This window comes from Schistosoma mansoni, chromosome 4, assembly GCF_000237925.1.
Source record: "Schistosoma mansoni strain Puerto Rico chromosome 4, complete genome".
In the NCBI taxonomy this organism is placed as follows: domain Eukaryota; kingdom Metazoa; phylum Platyhelminthes; class Trematoda; order Strigeidida; family Schistosomatidae; genus Schistosoma; species Schistosoma mansoni.
Genome location: NC_031498.1, coordinates 3,624,119 through 3,644,111, shown reverse-complemented (window position 1 = coordinate 3,644,111; position 19,993 = coordinate 3,624,119). Strand labels below are relative to the sequence as shown.

Sequence of the window (19,993 nt, the reverse complement as noted above, 5' to 3'; positions counted from 1 at the left end):
CCAGGTTATCCATGGGATACTAGCTTCAATTGACTCATGATTTCAACTATATAAAATATTTATTTCCTAAAAGAATTGGTTTATTGTAAAAGTTTAAAAGGGAGTATTATTATTTCGTTTCGTCAATAAACACCATTATGCGTAAAATCAAAACAGTCTATAACATAGAAAATGCTTAACTATCTACATACACACTGATCCTTTTATGCACATAGGTATATACATACAAAATGTTAGTAATTTCATTTGATGATTCATTACAAAAAATTGAACTAGTACAAAGGTTAAAGAAAAACTGAGTAACAATAATTGGTAACTAGTTCAATACGGTAAATAGACATGTAGCAAACAAACATCAAGTAGAAAGCAAAAGAAACAACAATAAAAAACGTAGGTCGATTCGATGTTTTTTCTTCAAAAGAAAATGTATGTTATAGATGTTTTCTTTTTAAATATATCTATGAACACATGAAGCAACTGCAGAATAAGACTTAGACAACAGAAAAACAAAATTCGGGATAACTAATCAATAAACTCTATTGTGTTATGCATTTTACTACAACTGTTCTATACAAAGTGAATAAACTTCTTCGGCATCCAACTCCTCCTCCTCCACTAAACACACAAATACATACGTGTACATACACAACTACACAGGCAAACAAACAAGCATAAAATGGAAAAATAAGAATTATCTTGACCCGAATTATTGAGGATAAAATTACAAATTGAAAATATGCACATAAAATTTATTAATTCAATGGAAAATCATAAAATCTTATTTAAAAAAAGTTTTTTTATTTTATTAGTAAATACCGGAAATATAATATGCATTTCGTCAGTTAATTAAACTACGTTCGGGTGTTAGCTTTTTTGGAAGAAAAAAGATATAGATTTACAATTTTTTTACAATCTATGTTGAAAGCGTGGGTCAATTGAAGCTAGACCACCATGGAAAACCTGGAAGCACTGCTTGACGGCCGTTTCGCCCTATTGTGAGAATCCTCAGCAGTACGCATCCACGGTCTCGCCCTGCAAGATCCGAACCCAGGACCTACCAGTCTCGCGCCAAGAGCACTTAACCGATAGACCACTGAGCCGGCATCCGATGGTGTTTATGTCTAACTCCAACCAATCCACGAAGTTGAGCAGCCGTTCACCAATTGTCTTCACTGAAGACAATTTCCAGGTTTTCCTTGGTGGTCTAGCTTCAATTGACTCACGCCTTCAACTATGAAAATACTAAATCTCCACAAAAACCCCTTCTGATAATACAATCTATGTAACGGAGGTTTTATACTGAACTCCAGAACTTTAACGAATTCAAATAAGAAAATATTAATTCATGGTAAAAAGTTAAGGAATTCTAAACTATGAAAATTTTCATTTGACTAAATTGATATGAAATCTATTTAAAAGGATATAGAATCATATCTTAATTGATTTAAACTGATAAACTTCAAAGTGTTAAGCTGAATAATGATTGCTACAAAAGTACTTCATTGTGGTTAGAACACTCTACCTCCAATCGACACACTGTTGAGAGATTTACTGTACCCATATCTGTTTAGACAGTTGATGACTAGTACTAGCCCATTCTTGCGTAACCTGTGGCGATATGTCCATCTACTGTGGGGTACCTCATTTATTTATAATTTATGGCTGTGAAACGTGGTCTTTAAATCAGAAGATATTCGCACGTTAATAATAATGCATCATAGGTGTCATCAAACCATTGCTCATGTATTTTGGGTCCACCGAGTGAGGAATAATGAGGTTACATAGAGTATTGGGTAAAGATGTCGAAGCTTTTAATGAAGCAGTAACTCGTTATCGATCAGAATAATTGAAAAACAATATTACATATGCGTTCAATGCTGACTAGTGTTGGGGACGGATGGAAGAAAGTTAGGGGTGATCAAACCAAAAAGTGGCATCAGTTCATAAAGTCACTAACTTCTGGTCTGAGCCATGTTGGTATATGTAGACTACTGGGTTAGGGTCCGGGCGAACATCGTAACCAGTGGTTGAAGACTCTGTGTGACATGGCTCAGAATTGATCACAATGGTGTAGGTGTATACACTATTTATCTTCCTTTAAACCGTGAGATTAAAATTACTTTGTAAATTTCTTTCTACGAACCAATTCTTCCTCTCTGTATCATGCAATCTTTTCCTATATATTACTGCCACTGAAGTAGCTAATTCCATAAATTCGGTGTTCATCTTGTTGTGCCAATAAGGTGTAGCAACTTGGACCGATGTATATATGTAGCTGGCCCCACGTTGTAGATGACTGACTGACCGATGCTCAATCATCCCCTAACTCGACGAACAATGTCAGTTGATGTAGGAGTAAGTTGGGAGAAAACTATGAGCGAACAAACTAAAGTCACTGACTTTTGAATCAAGCCGAGTCGGTAGGTGAAAACTACCTGGTTAGAGTAAGCGTAGTTATTGTTATTAAATGGTTGGGAACTTCGGTTGACATGACTCAGAATCTTTATCTCCCCTCAAATCTTGGATTTTAAAATCATCTAATACCTTTCTGTTCAATGAATCCATACTTTCTTTTCGAATCATGTCATCTACGCCGAATTAATGCGTTACATTCAAAAAGGAATATACAAAAAGTGTTAAAATTAGAAAGTGAACTAATAAGTAGGACTCTCCAAGTAAAATATTGGTTAAATTCGATAAAACGTAAACATGAATTAGTTAGTGAACAGGTGTATGACTGATCACTAGGCTGTAGGCTTCACGATATAACATGGACAAATAACTATATAGCTATCAAAATTGATGTAAGAATTAAAAGCCAATGATTTTTACTCAGGGTGAAGAATGAATGAATGGATAAATAAATGGTCATTAAAACCATTTTCAATTACACTTTACATTAACACACTGACCAACATCAAATAATGCCACTATCTTCTCACTCTATTAAGAATTTACGGTCAATTTCAATTTAAAAATACAAAAAAAATGGTCGTTAAATAAAAGTTAGCACCAAAAAGAATAATATAATAAATGATTCCGTAATTTTTTGGTAAATTGTTTAAAATATCTATATGACAATGTCTTTTATTCCTTTAGTAATATGTTGTGAGGTGGATGGGATATTCTTATCAGTAAAGCTTTTATTATTATCATAACCAACGATCAGTATTTTCTCCGAAAGAAATATTAATAAATGAAAGTCAACATATGGAAGTGTTTATTAGAAAGGTAATTGGCAGTATTTATATTAATTAATGAGCATATTTAAAAATAAACATTCAAAATGTGAATACGAAGATACAATTTTACCAGCTAATTAACTAGAGATTTATGTTAATAATTTAATTATAATGTTTTAAGAAGAGTTGAATACTGGTTAGAGAAGTAGAGTCCAAGACGAATTCTTCATTCTATTTTGGACTCCTCGGATAGATTTACCTACTATATCCCAATGTTGATGTTCACTCTGGGGCCCGATCTATTTGCTTATTTATTTGAACACATAAATATTGGTATAAAGGTGAACCCTTCGTGTCCACCAGCCCAGTTAAAGCACCGGACATTCTCTTTTCGTCCTCTCAATTTCGTAAACAACACCCCCACCGTGAGAAGGCAATGAGTAGGACTTCCGTGACAGTGACTGTATACGCGTGGTCATGGGAGAGCATTTTGAGAGGGAGGCGGGACTCTCCCCACCCATAACTGTACCAGGGTATTTAGGGGCCTGGGACTCGAACCCAATACTTTTTACCAAAAGAGTTACTCACAGAGTTAATGAGTCCAAATAGTCCCTAGCTTGTGCAAAGGGGATGAAATTTAATTTCTCTTTTAAGGGTTATAATCTTCTTGTTATTGACATCATGAACTTCAATTGATCAATTTCTTTTTGGTATATGTATATCCTGACCGAATTGCCTTGATAAACCTATTTGAGCCATAAGCATTGAATCATAGTTCCATTGAAATCATAAACCAATTTAAGTTAAACAACCATTGAAAACCTGGAAGAAATGAATGGCTATTTTGTTTGAGCGTGGACATCCTCAACAATGTGATCTACGGACTCCTACGGCAGGCATAAAGTGATTGTCTAAATTAGATCGATTAGTGATTTCAGTAATATTCAACAATCACCATGATCCTACACTAATAATCACTACAATGCGATTGTCCAGTTGAGTTCAAAAAATATATCACAAGGGCATTATAGTTCCTATTATCGACAAATTATAATTTAAATTTTATTTATTTTACATTGTAACGTTTAAAAATGTTACTATTCTTTTCCTATAAAATATCAGTGTGTGCATTCAAATGAATCAAGGGGTTTTTATTAAGCATAAAGTAATGATTCGTTTTTAATGCAGAAAAATAATCATACTGGTAATATTATTCTCTTTTTGACAATGATTAGTTAAGTAACAAGAAATGATACTTTCTTAATTCTTGATTTCGCAACAATGGAAAACTGAGTATATATAAATTAATACACGAGATAAGCAAGGAACTATTGGATACCTACTTACCTACCTTAGTAAACAAGATCACTTAAAATATTTACAAAAAAAAATTAAATTAAATTAATGATGGTTGTAAAAAATTACTTTGATAATCTGTTGTTTTTCAATCGCTATGATTTATTAATATAGATAAACGGGTGAATAATATGATATGTCTGATACTCGGATGGTCCCTAATGTTCTCTGCTAACCGATTACTAGTTTCCCAGAACTCTCTCAACCTCAATCTCAAGTGTAAAAAAGAAAGTGGGGAGTATGAACAGAGGCTTTACTTCTAATGTTTATGTACGGGGGTTATGTATAGGACGTAAGGATATTTATAGGCTTACTAGAGATTATAGGAGCTTCTGAAAACACATTTGATCTGATAACAAATAAGGTGACTATCTAACAAGAATGTGACATACAATCCATTATATTACTAGAAATCACTGGAAATTTCCCATTGGGGACTCACTGCATGAAGTATTTCCAGTCTTTTTCCACTTTCTGAAGGGGGAAGCATTATTCAAACTAAAGTTTATTGAACATTTATAGAAACTTTCATTTTACTGATAATATCAACATATCTGGTTTAAAAAAAGCCCATGCACCAACAGAGATTGAACAAACTCAATCGAGAATGTCAACAATAAGAAAAATATAAATCTATACGGTTTGTTGAATATGATAAATGTTACATTGATCTATTGATCAGCGATTTAGCATTTTATACGACTGAGTACAGGGGCTAGGACGGAAATAGGCAGTGATTTGTTTGCAAATGTAGCTGACAAAAAATTCGTTTAAATGATCCATAATCGATGAAAGTGGAAAATCTAATTTTTAAAATGTCCGAATTCTCGATTTCAAATGTAATTCTTAACATGTGAAATATCCTCGTTTTGTAATGAAGAAAAAGGAGAGTTTATCATAGATTAAAAACAAATATAGAAATCTCAAAGTACATATTTGTTCCCCATGCTACACATTTAACTAATTAACATACACTTAATAGATTCACTGTGTATTTATTATACGTAAATAGCATTATTCACTGTAACTTAAGATCATTACATTAAGTGACCTTTTTTAGATCCAATCTTTGACCGCATTTAGAAAGTGAACACCAAAGATGAAAGCGTTAAATTTATGTTAATTAATTAGTAGTAAACATAACATAACCTAACACAAATAAACAGCAACTTAACCGGCAAAGCTGGTCTGTCTATGCCAAACGAATTGCTCGTTCAGACAGTTACATACGACCAATTTCTGACCTTGTGTTACATTCAACTGGTCTGCCAGTTTACATGTATGGGGCGAAACAAATACATTGAAAGATCAAAAAGAAATATTAATATTAAAATTTATAAGAAAATCCCCAAAAAGGTGGTCATTGAAAGGGCAGCATGCTTTCAGTGATACAATCAAACCCACGTCATCTACTAAATAGTTGAAAGGATGCTTATGATGTTTCAAAATCTTTTACGATAAACAATAAGTAAATAACCTCGAATTTATTAGGCTTTGCTGAGATTTTGACTAGAAGACTCAAACTTAGTGTATGAATAAAACAGAACACTGTAGTCAGTCTAAATCGTATGCATTTAGTTGTGATAATTAACTGACTATGAAATTTTATCTTAGTTTTAATTTCGCAAACGTTGCGTCGCTAACTGATTACCATGTTGTTGAACTGACAAATCACTATTTATTTGATTCATTTATACTGATTATTTGAATCTTCCTATTGATGTTTAGAACTGCGATTGGCCAGTCACTTATTGGCATATGTGCATCCTGTGCAAATTGCCTCTGCTTAAAAATGTTTATGACTTAATGGGAATATCGAGACAATCCACACATGATGCACAATAAGAGACTGACCAATCGCAGTCCTAAACATCAATAGGAGGATTCAAATAACCAATTCAAACAAATTATGATTCATCCCATCTCACAAGCCACTGGCTATCTGGACTTAGTAACTAAATGAGTCACACAAAGTCAGCGGTACTGGGTTTGGGTGTCAGAGTGAACATCAACTCTAGGATGCTGGTACATCAAACTGGTAAGTCCCAAATAGGACGAAATGAACATCCCCTGCTAGCCATCATCCATCACTGCTTAAAAATATTTAATTGATAAAGATTTTATACTCAACTGTAAAACCTACATTTATTAGTGTTTTGATAAAGAACGAATTGGAAATAAGTATTTCTTGAATCAACTTGTATTTTGAATCTATCAATAGTAATATTAAATACACTGAACTTTTAAATTAGCTAAATACCAAACCTTTTTATCCTTTGGCTTATATTATAATTTTCTTAATTCCCTTTTGTTTTGTATCTGAGTTTTACTCATCTCGTTTATATTGTTTCCCTCATTTATTGTTACACAACCTACGAGATCATTCTGCTGTATTTAAAATCTTGTTTCAAGGCTTTAGTTTAATTTTTACCTAGAAATTTTTTTAATTTCTCAACAACTATGGTTAGTTTTTATTATCCTAAATCTCTATATTTCTAACGTAATTTAACCCATACATAACTGATACAAAATAAGTATAAATTCGTTTTACTTTTAATGATTTATACCATTTTGTGCTCAGGTTGTAAGTATTTGAAAAGAATCTACGGAAAATTAATGAGAATTCATGATTTATTCTGCTGTAAACACTGTTATTCTCCATACCATTTATTCTTATAGAGTGCCAGAATCTGTTTGTCGATTACGAGTGTATAAAAACTAAAAGTCTACAATTTTGCATTTAATCATGAAATTTCCCTTCCACATTTTTATATTATTTGACAAAATATACGAAGAAAAAGATTATTCCTAATCACGGAAATATGGCTGGGGAATATTGTGAACAGACTGAAGTGATAAATGTAATGGTTTAAATGATTAGCTCTCTCTGCGATGCCTAAAAGTCCTTGGTTCGATACTTGGTGAGGTCGTGGATGCGCACTGTTGAGGAGCCTCATGATGGAACGAAACAGACGTCAAAGGCTTCTTGGTTCTCGATAGTTCTCTAACTACGATCAGTTTGTGATGTAAATCATAGAATATACCAATCTCCACGAACCCATTTCATAGTCAGTTAGATTTTTTTTTAAATATATGCCAATCAAATGAGCCTATTAGATATAGTTCAATTAAAACAACTAATTACGAATTTTCTCATTTTTCTGGAAACACATTTACTATCAATAATACGTATCACATGACAACCAAATTCATAATGATAATTGAACTATATTGGTAAAATAATGGATTATTACTCATTAATTTATTTAATGCACTATCATCGTGCTATTGTATAATAGAATTTCAGTAGAAATAACTAACTATCAAGAAAATCTGTCAAGCAACACACCACAACCGCGTTACAAAAAGAATCACATGATATTATAGTCAGAGATATTAAAGTTAATTTTCTAGAGTGTGTAAAACATCAACAAAATCTCAAACACCACACAACCTAAGGGGTTACAGTTGCTGCCAGGATGCCTAAAGGCAATTCACTTTTCCAACTAGCCTCCAACTAGCAGATAGGAAGTTTGTATAATAAACAGAATTGGTGTGGACAAAGATCATTTAATAATTAAATTTGGAAAAACGAAACATACATATGACTAAATACAGAATAATAAATATTGATGTGAGTAATCAACGACTAGTTTGATTCATTATGATGGTATTGCAACTTATTTTTTCCACTATTTAAACTAGATCTAACTAAACTTAGCAATGCGTCAATGCTTCAGTGACTGATGTGCACCCATCCAATTGTCTTCAGTTTTATGTACTCTAGAAGGCAGACCCGTTTCTATGAGGGGAAGGTAACACAATGGACAGATAATTGGTCAAGAAATGGATTTCATCTTGAAAGAATTATACAAACCTCTAAAACGAAAATAGTTTGAGGTGAATGCTACAGTATTATAACTCAATGGATTGTTAACTTTACTGTTAGTCAGCACATAAAGATTTGATTTCTACTCAAGTGCCACTACATAACCGTTTACATACGATGACGATATAGTTTAGTTTAGCATATGTAGCAAACTTACACTCAGTTACTATTCCATGAAATCGCTAGCCTGTATGATCTAATAGTAGGTTTGCTCTCTCTCTCTCTCTCTCTCTCTATATATATATATATATATATGACACCATATTGACTAAAAACGTAGATGTTTAATAGTATTAGAATGGTATATAAAATGCATACACAATGTATGATGAGTACAATGCTTAGTTCCGTAAATAGAATAAAATTATTTTCTAATTCAAAACAACCACAACTCTAATTAATGAAATTTCAATGTAATAAAATAAAACTATACTCTTCTATTCCGCCAAAATTCCACACACACGAAAATGATAGAATTTTCAAATATCAATATATTATGGAATTAATAAATGCATAATCATGTGTAACATTCTTTAATATGTAAAGTGCCTATTTTTAGTCCCGGTGATTTATATTATAAACACTCTGAAATCTCATCTCTAATAATAATAATAATAATAATAAAGTAAGTACATACACATTTTATGAGTTGAAATACTACAAAGAACCTACGAAAGATGATTTACAAAATACCATAAAGTGTATTAATCAACAGAATATACATGTATTCTACCATAGATGACAATGTTACATAACCAGAATACTATGTGTATTTAATAGACAAAGTTTTTCAGTCAGTCATAATCACAGTAGAGATAGACATGATTATTTCATGATATTGAAAACTATTTGGTAAATCATTTTTTTAGTGTTAATGAGTAAACTTTATTGGATAAATGTTTAGCAATTAAAGATAGATAACAAGAAAAAACCTATTTCTAAAACTTGTGTTCTCTCACATTTTTCAAAATTTGATTTTAAACACATGTTATTAATCAGTACTCTAGTGTAAAAAAGTTCTTGCTAATTGAGTTAAGTAATAGTTGGTGTTCTGTATATGATTCTATCAAGTAAACAAAATCAGCTTCCAGATGGTGTTATATTATTAGCTTAAACCTGAAAACTTAATAGATTTTGTCAATAACCAGTGATTAAAAGGCAATGGCAGACGTCGAAAACTCAATTTTGGAAATCGTTGTAAGTTTGTTATTACTAATAATTAGATAATATAGTACCAATAAGGACAAATGCTGTTGAATTGCATAGTTGCTTGTTTATGTGTTTTACAGAAGAAAAACCGACACACTACTATAATAGGTTTAAAGTGATGCTCTTACATAATATTCGGAAAATAAAACAATGACATACTTGATCTGTTCTACTGCTGGAAGCATTACGAGGCAATCTACGAAGGCTGTGAGAACCACTTGAATACGAGTCACCTGACATTGAAAGGAAAATAACATTAATGAAAACAATTTATTCGAAAGGATTTTATGGAGATTGATTTAATTTCTAAGTAGTATTCATCAAAAATTGGCTACAGTTAGGTTATCATTAAAAATCGAGGTTCATTGGACATCTATTTTGTCGTAGTATGGGACTTTAAGATGTTCCTGAAGTCCTAGTGAGATATTGTAATTTGCACAGTTCAGATAGGTCGAGAGATAGACAGTTATTTCCAAGAGCATTGTATAATCGTCAAGTTAAATAACAAATTGATTGAAGTTGAAACGACACAACTGGATCCTGATTCAATGGTTCTAATTATTAGGCGTTAACAGAAATAGATCTGAAGATCCTGGGTTTGATCCCTCGTGAGGTCATAGGTGCACACTACTGAGGAGTTTCATAGTAAAATAAAACATATTTAGTTTTGTTTGGTTTTCAATGGTACGCGAAGTAAGATCAATCTGTGATGAATAGTACTTGGAAATAAACCAATGAAAAGAACTTCATTATTGGGAGAGTAAAATCACAGAGTGATACAATAAAAAAAAACTTCATTTGCAAATTCGTATGTCAGTAGTAGAATAAAACTAAAAATCTGCAAATAATTTCTCTACGTTTTGCTGTGTTTCTTACACAATGATACATATTTCCAGCCTGTAATTTTCTAAATTCCTTAGCAGTGTTAATGTAGTCTCAGTGAGATCAATATGGCTTAATCCAATTGTCCTGTGAGTATAGAGTTTAATATCGATACGATTTCTCTAATACTCCACAGAATCAAAAAATAATCATACGATTTACATTTCTTTTACTGCTTTTTTTCTCTCTCTCAAACGATCAATTATTTCAGTTCCATTATTCTCTATCTTATTACCAGAGATGTTTGAAACAAACGCAAACTTAGTGACTTGAGAAAATTGTCTCACGAAACCATTTTTTGAGTTATTGATCCAATTTTAGAAAAACGAACGTACATAATGGTACGGTCTACATTTTTGTTCTTGTTACATAATGGCTAACACCGAGTTCACTGTCTAATGTTAGTTATCAGTAATAACTAAAATGATCATAAAGTAAGCGTGATAATCAATCTATACCTTGTAGAGCAAGTGCAGTTGGCGTTGTTGTAGCAGAACTACGTCTTAGTCGTTCCATATCAGCTAGAGCTCGATCTCGTTCGGTTTGACTTGTTTCTAGAAGACGTCTAAGACGATCTAATTCTGTATGTAATTGATTTTTTTCTTCTAATGCAGCCATTTTCTCACGTAAATGTGTCTGTAATCGCTCATTAGATTCCAATAGTAATTTGTCAACCTTTTAAACGAAAGATATTGAATTATACATAAAAAACAATAAGGCTGGAAAAGTTCAGCATTATTATTTAAAATAAGTATAAATTACGTAAGTGTAACTCATTATAGATATCACATTATACTAAGTGATATATCTTCAACCTTAAATTTTCTGACAAGCTATTTTTTGACAAAAAAGGGTTACTTTATTAAAATCGCGAACTGTCATCAGAATTGGTTACTTCAAGTGGTGTTCGTCAGGGCTGTCCACTCTCCCCATTCTTGTTTAACTTTGTCGTTAACATACTTTTAGAGATAACACTTCCATTATCTCAATCTCCAGGAGTTGAACATTTACCGGGAGATTCATTCGTTGACTTAGAATACGCCGACGACATAGTTTTATTCGGTGAACACGCTGACAAAATGCAGAGTCTTCTGACCACTATAAGCAACTATGCAGGCATGTTCGGGATGCGATTCTCTCCCTCGAAGTGCAAAATGTTACTTCAGGATTGGGTTGCATCGGCACCTGAACTAATGATAGGGAGTGAAGTAGTTGAGCGTGTTGACAGCTTCACTTATCTCGGGAGTCTCATCAGCCCTTGTGGTCTGGTGTGTGACGAAATCTCAGCACGGATACAGAAGGCTCGTCTAGCTTTTGCCAACTTGCGCTATTTATGGCGTAGGCGAGATATCCGTCTAGCAACAAAAGGACGAGTTTACTGTGCAGCAGTTCGTTCCGTCCTACTTTATGTCTGTGAAACATGGCCGGTAAGAGTAGAGGATATTCGTAGGCTACTAGTATTCGATCATAGGTGTCTTCGACGCATTGCTCGTATATCCTGGGACCACCGGGTAAGTAATGCAGTTGTTAGGAAACGGGTATTAGGTAAGGATGGCAAATCGATTGATGAAGTATTGAAACTTCATCAGTTGAGATGGTTGGGACACGTGTTACGTATGCCCAACCACCGACTGCCCCGACGTGCAATGTTTCATGGTATAGGAGTAGGTTGGAGGAAAGCTAGGGGCGGTCACACCAAAACGTGGCACAAATCTATGAAGTCACTGACAAGTGGACTGAGCCATGTTGGTAGGTGTAAACTACCTGGTTGGGATTCGCGAGATGATAGCAACCGATGGTTAGAGACCTTGAATGATATGGCTCAAAATCGTTTGCAATGGCGAAGGTGCATCCACTCTTTGTGTTCTAACAAATTCTAATTCTCTGAATTCCTCATGTCCCTATCTTTTTTCTCTTGTCAAATTTATTTCACTGTATTATACTCCTTCAATAACATCTTCAAACCCTAATCTTTCGGATTACTGCTGAAACTCTTACTACTTCTACCACTATGGGATTTGAATCGACAACTTCATCTCTGTGCTAATGTGGTATGGCAGCTCGAACTGATGTACGTACGTACGAAGTTCTACGCTGATTGACTTATTAAAATCGCCAATAAAGAGCATGCCTTTCAATTTTTCCAAATATTGTAGATCTTTTATGATAGATTAATAACTTTCGTTATTTAAAAAGTAAGGTTATATCTATTCTTCGTATCGTTTCAAACCATCTCGTTCTAATAATAAGCGGTGTTAATATATGTATAACGTATGTTGTATAAAATACGTAGTTTGAGGTATTGTTATATTTCTTTTATCATACGCTTTCATTTCAATTATTCAATGTTGCTTTGTGTTTTACTGTTCCTAATTATGGTTAAGTAATTGTACATCTGTAGTGAACATGAACTCTGGTGGAAATAAACAATTTATTGCTTGATCCAAAAATTATACATTAAATACATCATTTGCACATCTTCCTTTATTTGTCTTTTACATGCTTCATGATTCTTTCAGTTCTGTTGTTATTACAATTGCTCTCTGATTCCTAGGCATTCTACTTCTGAATGGTACTACATACTACCTATATCTGTCAACATAAGTAGCATACACCACACATCTATTGCTTAGAAATAATTATGCACAAATTAGGATTTTTCTCATTTGTAGTAAGTTGTGATCACTTAACTGATGTATGTAATCCTTAAAGGTTTTTCAGTCAAGATGACAATATAAACGGTAATAAAAGGGAAATGTGCTTGTGTTATGCCCCGATAAGGATAATGAATAGTAACTTTGGGATCTATTCATGAACCACTATTATGCATATAATTTTATCGTATAATCGCTACATAAATAAACTATTCAAATTCGTGTCCCCCCTTATTATAAGCTTTATTTTGAACTATAGACTATTGTTATATAATTTACCATTCCTGAATTATGCCCTGTCTATTATTTACTATCTCTACTATTCACAGCCACATTTGGCTAAATCTTGTACAAATATTATTTTCTATTTTATGTTACGATGTGACCAGTTTGATTGGTATATAGACTCAGTATGTTTGAAATACAATGGTTTATATCGCAGAGGCTGTTCTGGACTTAACTGGCTGGGCTAGACAGAAGCAGCACCGATACGTACTCTAGACTGCTCATACGGTTTCCGTGTGTCACTATTCCAATCGATAATTCGCTGCTCTCTGATTGGCGGTCTTATCACGTTCGTACGTTAACAGGGCATCTACTTGGCCACAAGTTATAACTGTTTGGTATCTTAGTATTCTGATTGGCCACTAAGGATTAAAGGAATTGTGTGAATTAATTGGAGTTTGAATCTTCAGTCACTGTTCACGGTTATTGGTGATATTAATTAAAGAGGAGATAGTCATTAGTTTGATCGGTGAAAAGTGAAAATATCATGAATAGACTTGATGATAGTCTCAGTAGATCCAATTATGTAGGGTATGTAAATGTTTGAAATTAAAACAAGGCTAACATCGATCTACACCATGAATCCGATAAATGTTATAATAAATTCAAACATACCGTCGCAGTTAAACGTGAACTATGATCCTCGTTTAATTGTTCACGTTGTCTAGCTCTTTGTAATTCTGATTGGATTTCATTCATTTCAACTTCCATATCTTTAATACGTTCTTCAGCTGTAGATAATTGTACACGTAATTCATCAACAACTGTCACATTAGGATTATTATTGTTACTGTTATTATTACTAACTAAATGAGAACTTTTGCTGTTTTTAATAGTTTTTTCATCATCGGAAATAGTTTCATTTTCAATAGATTCAATAAATTCGCCACCATTTTCAATAGCTGAGTGTTCTGTCGATGTTGTTGTTGTTACAGTTGCAGGTGTATTCACTTTCTCATTTTGTTGCATTGTATTCACTTTGACAATGGCTAATTCATTTTGTACTGTTTCTAATTCGCTAACCAAATGATTGGCATGATCTTTTGCCTTTATCATTATTGTATAATTGAAGTGATAGAAAAAAACATAGAATGATAATAGCAATGAAAACATATTGTTATGAGTACCATGATGTAAATGATGACGAAATTATCAGATTTCTCGACTAATAAATTGTACAGTAGCTCTTACTCTCTTCCTCGCTCACTCACCTATTCGCTCAGTTTTGATTGACCAATTATGATCAATTAATACGCTCAACATCAGTCTATAAACAGCGAAGATAGGATATGATTGTGAATGAGAAAGTCGTAAGTACCGTTGTGGGTATGAGGCCAATTGTCCTTTGGAGTTTGTACATACAGATGAAAGAGACTTATTCTTGAGATATGTTAAAAATATAGGGTTACAGAGTGGTTTTGAAGACCTAGGAGCGTGACTACAGTGCCCAAAGGACAGTTTCTAAATAAACACAGATAATGAAAGCGTCTCAATATGAAATATCCAGCTCAGAGGGTCTAATTTCACCAAAAGATTTGTTATGAGATTTATAGTATGATCAATCTATTTTTTCAATAATTAATCAGAAAACAATTTAAAGACGAAAGACTAAAGTGCTGGTAAGTCACAATAAATCATCTACAACAAAACTATTATTATGACTAACATTTATTCAGATTCATTTGCATGGCTTAGCAGTACAATAAACACTAATGGTTCACAACAGTTTAATTGGATCATATTTGAGATATGCATCATGGAGTTTGACCTAAACGCTGCACGGTCATGGAGTTTGACCTAAACGCTGCACGGCTATACATTTAGAAAGCTAAACAATATATATATATATATATATAGCTAACAAGTAGACCAGACATATTCATGTGATAAAGAACCATATAAAAAGTATAAACAGACCATGTATCTTGTCATACATCCACAATATCCTTTTTTTGGAAATATGTTATCCTAGATTGTTAATATACCATACATCGATTAGAAAAAGGAATTAGTTATAACTAGTGCTTAAACAACCATTACAGTCAAAATCAATAAATTTAAGTTTATCGTTGCATTCTTCCGGAACTTGAAAAGAAATATTAAACGTGTTATCCTCACAGTCTACATTGAAACTTGTTTTCTCTCATGAACGCAGAGACAAGATAGTTTTAACACACAAAAAACAATTCTATTGTTACAAACATTTAACTAGAAATTTCATTCGATCCGACAATACTAAACTGGATTTACACAAAATATGTCAAGCAGTAAAAGAAAATAATTTTTTAAGGGAAAGAAGAATTCTTTCTATCTCTCTCCCCAAATATATGTTTGTAAGCATTCTCACTCGAATATTGTCGACCAAGTCGGAGTTTGTGCAGAACTGCCGTATGAGTTGTTCACGTTAACTGGAGTTCATCATGACTACCCTCATCATATTTTATGTAATCTTGCCATGGATACATACCTTCATGGGGCTACTGAATCATCTAACCTTGAAAAGACTGATCTCCAATCCGCAGATTATCATGTTGCCTTATAAAGTATAAATATAATTCATAAATGTCCAGCGAATGCGCTAGAGAAAGAGATGAGTGGTCAACAGACCAAGAAAATGTAACGATCGATGAGGCCAATAAAGTCAGAATTCCGACACGTTAGGAATTTCTAATATTTGGGTAGGTCTCAGAGCAGTAATAGTAAAATCTAGTTGGAAATATACGGCTAAAAAATCAGTTATAGTGAATCAAGTAAATAAATACTTCCTAAATTTCTTCACAAAGCACCTGGCTAAATATATTTTTGTACATTTGACTTATTAGAGGTATTTCAGAGTATGAAACAGAATGACTTGAATACGAACCCAACAGAAAGCAGAACGGCTCCCAAGAATGGCGATAAGTTATGCTGACGAATCCCAATCAGTTGTAAACCAAGTTCCAGGTCCACCTATAACTCCATAACACTTGTTACCCGTTGTAATTTTTCACTATCGAATACATTTACAAATTTATTCTACATCTTATTCACCCAAAGTCATCATATAATACACACATGTGTCGTCGAATACATCTTAAGTGGAACTGAACGACAATAAGGTCGTAAAATGATAAACTAAAACATGATTCGACCGTATAACTTAAGAATGAACCTAATAAGATAAGGACCAAATCAAAATATATATCACATTTAGGGTAAACATGGTTCGACATTGAGATTGAAAAAAAGATACACAAATAAATGTGATATTGTATTTAGATTAATAAGTAGTTATATACTATTTCTCAATTGTTTTTCATGTTCCTTGCACACCTAAAGAATTTCATGTGACGTTGACAATAAACTCCCATAGGGGCCCTTCTAAGCTTACTGCCAGTCTCAAGCCCGAAAAAAAGAGAGATCAGAGCATGGAGTTGATAATCTCTTTTCAGAAAAAGAAGCTAAAAAACGCTAACCAGAACATCGACAATATTCTAACATATTGTTCAAAATTAAGCAAATTTAGTACATTCACAAACTGTTTATTCTCCCTTACTTGTTTCAATTCAATTTCACGTGTAATCAATTCTGACTGAGCTCGACTAAGTCTATCCAACGTACCAGTAGCTTCACGTTGTGTAGCAAGATAACGTTGTTCCAAAGTTGCGATACGAGCTTCTTGATCTTCACGTTGAGCTTCCAACTCTCTTAATTCTCTTTGTAAACGAGAAATCTGAAAGAAAAAGGTAATATACTTTCTTTAATTTTAGCTTTAATTTTAATGAAAAAAAGTGTTGGTAACTGTACCACTACATAATCATACAAAGGCGTTTTCCTCCCGAAAAATATAGCACTTATTTCTAATAGAATGTTTTAAGTGGTCCCGACAGATGCCATTAATTTTTTCTAGTCTGGACTGTTGAATATTAAGTGTTGAAACAAATACCAAATTAATTCAGCTCGCAAAATTTGATACCAACAGCAACCCATCGATGTATGAACTGTATATCCTGCCATCAATCTCGACTATTCGAGTAAAGAAAGCCTTAGGTAGAGAAGAACAATGGTTGAGATATCCAACAGTAGTGTTTACTTGACGAATTACTTGGCATCCACTAATTTCCCATTACTTCACATATTTTACGATCTTTTGTCATGTTTATATATTTCTACCATACCAGTGTTATCTATAATAGCACTAATATGACCTATACAACGTTTAAAGCAACAAAATCCGTATTTTGAACTTCCTGAATGTAGAGAGGAAAAACTTGTTTTAACGTTTAGAAAAAATCCTGATGGGAAACCTAGAAATTCGTTGTGAATAAAGACATTACATAACTTGCTAAACAACGGACGTACAAAATGTAAAAACCAGATATTCAGTTATGTTGAAATCCCATGATAAACTGAAAGTAAAAAACTTGAAATACTAATCTAAAGGCTACCACTGTAAACTATTAACTTGTATAATAAATCATTACAAGAAAACGAATAATACACAGGAAAATAGTCTAAATTCGTGTTAAAACCTATGAATAATACTTTCTAAGTGATGAATTACTGATATTATTTGTCTCTTCAAAACTCTAGTAGACGGACACTTCGAAAATATGATTAACTCATGTAAGGTAAGCAGTCTGAGCTACTTAACTGAACACACATATACAAAACGACCTGAGTAAACTCTAGCAAAATTGTTGATCATCAATATAATACAACTTTTAAAAATTCATCAAAATTAGCCGTTTCCACTCATCCTAATTTACTCGTTTATTTTCCTTTTTGAATGGGGTCTGTGGGGATTTTAGTGATTTTAATAGTTGAATTCATTATTCAGTGTAAGCTAGACCCCCACTGAAAACATGGAAGCACTAGATGGCTATTTCATCCTAGTATGGGACTCCTGAGCAATGCGCATCCACGATCCCGCATCCGAAAATCGAACTCAGTCTAGAGGTTAAGCGTTCGTGCGCGAGACCGAAGGTCGTGGGTTGGAGTCCCGCATGCTGGATCGTGGATGCCCATTGCCCAGGAGTCCCATACTAGGACGAAATGGCCGTCCAGTGCTTCCATGTTTTCAATGGTGGTCTAGCTCACATTGACCCATGAATTCAACTATTTTTTCTTCTTCACTGAACAAGTTTCTTACTGTAAATGTAATTAACATAGTTGAATGATAAGAATTTACAAAACCTGATTCTGAGCTATAGTTTAAATCTAGCAACTTGTGATACTATCCAATTGCTCACATCAAAGTAGGTATTGCAGGGTTCATAACTACGACCACGAAACAACCACTCCAATTCACCTGAATTTCAACTTACAGTATGACAAACATTATTACTGTTAATGGGTTGTCATTAAACAATATTGCGAAAATGTGAAACACAGGATATCAATTTAATGAAGTGAAAGCGTCAGAGTTTCCAGAAACCTTGAAGGTCCAAGATTAAGAGTTAATAGAACACGCTATTTGAGGAGTTTAAAACTACGAAAAAACAACCACATAATACTTCCTGATTTCCAAAAATCCTTCAGTTTATATTGGCTTACGCCGAAAATAAATTTAAGGTATTTCGAAATCCGTTTCTGAGATAGATTTAACAAATATATTCATAAAGTGAACCAAATCATAAACGATAAAACTGTTATGGAATATGTGAGGACAGCTTCCGGTGAACTCAAGGAAGCTCTGAAAGAGCAGAAGACCTCCTATCCAATTATCGTTTAAAACGATATTTCATAATTACGACATGTAGCTTCCCTATTGAACGAATGCTAAATGCCACTGCATGTGGATTGGATGATTTTAATGATGATTACGTTTTTACTAAAAACCATAAATACTCGAGTGCTTTTGTACCATATTTGAGTGTTTGAAATGAGATTCCTTCCCACTCGCCTTCTGTCTTCTAACTTGCAACTTGGAAGATTCGAGTGCTCAATTTGTATGCGGAATAGAGAAAATCCAAGTTCTAGATATAACAGTATAGACAGGTTATGACTAACAGTGGAGTATCCAGGACGCATGTTCCGTTTAATTTAGGACTCATCAGCTGGATGTATCTTCCACATTCCAGTGTTCATGCTCACTTTGGAATTCAAACCCAATAACTTTCGCATCAAACAAATGATCAACTGAGTTGCTATTAAGCTCTAATGACCTCTACCTTATTTAACAAGTATACTGTTTATACCATCATTAAATGAGATTTTGAATAATTCTGCTGTTTAGATTCACGAGTGACTATCTGTACAACTTATTTATTCTAAATCAGAGGAGGTTTTGTGGAGATTTCAGTATTTTCATAGTTGAAATCATGAGTCAGTTGAAGCTAAACCACCATGGAAAACCTTCGTGCACTGGACGGCCGTTTAGTCCTATTATGGGACTCCTCAGCAGTGCGCATGCACGATCCCGCACTCGCGAGATTCGAACCCAGGACCTACCAGTCTCGCGCCAGAACACTTAACCGATAGACCACTGAGCCGGCATTCAATGGCTGCGCATGGTAGTGTTGAAATATCAGTCTGGTTTATTGTTTTTTTGTTTT

General features: G+C 33.5%; 1 protein-coding gene across 1 annotated transcript in view; it reads right to left on the bottom strand.

The window, feature by feature from the left end:
* Nucleotides 1–19,993, bottom strand: part of Smp_149910 (lar interacting protein (lip)-related protein) — a gene marked incomplete at its 5' end in the record, with an annotated part of 89,268 nt that overhangs the window by 52,058 nt on the left and 17,217 nt on the right. The window contains 4 exons of the mRNA XM_018796568.1: nucleotides 9,796–9,869; nucleotides 10,977–11,193; nucleotides 14,073–14,504; nucleotides 16,993–17,169. Coding sequence (XP_018651697.1) covers nucleotides 9,796–9,869; nucleotides 10,977–11,193; nucleotides 14,073–14,504; nucleotides 16,993–17,169 — 900 coding nt within the window. The remainder of the gene's footprint in view (nucleotides 1–9,795; nucleotides 9,870–10,976; nucleotides 11,194–14,072; nucleotides 14,505–16,992; nucleotides 17,170–19,993) is intronic.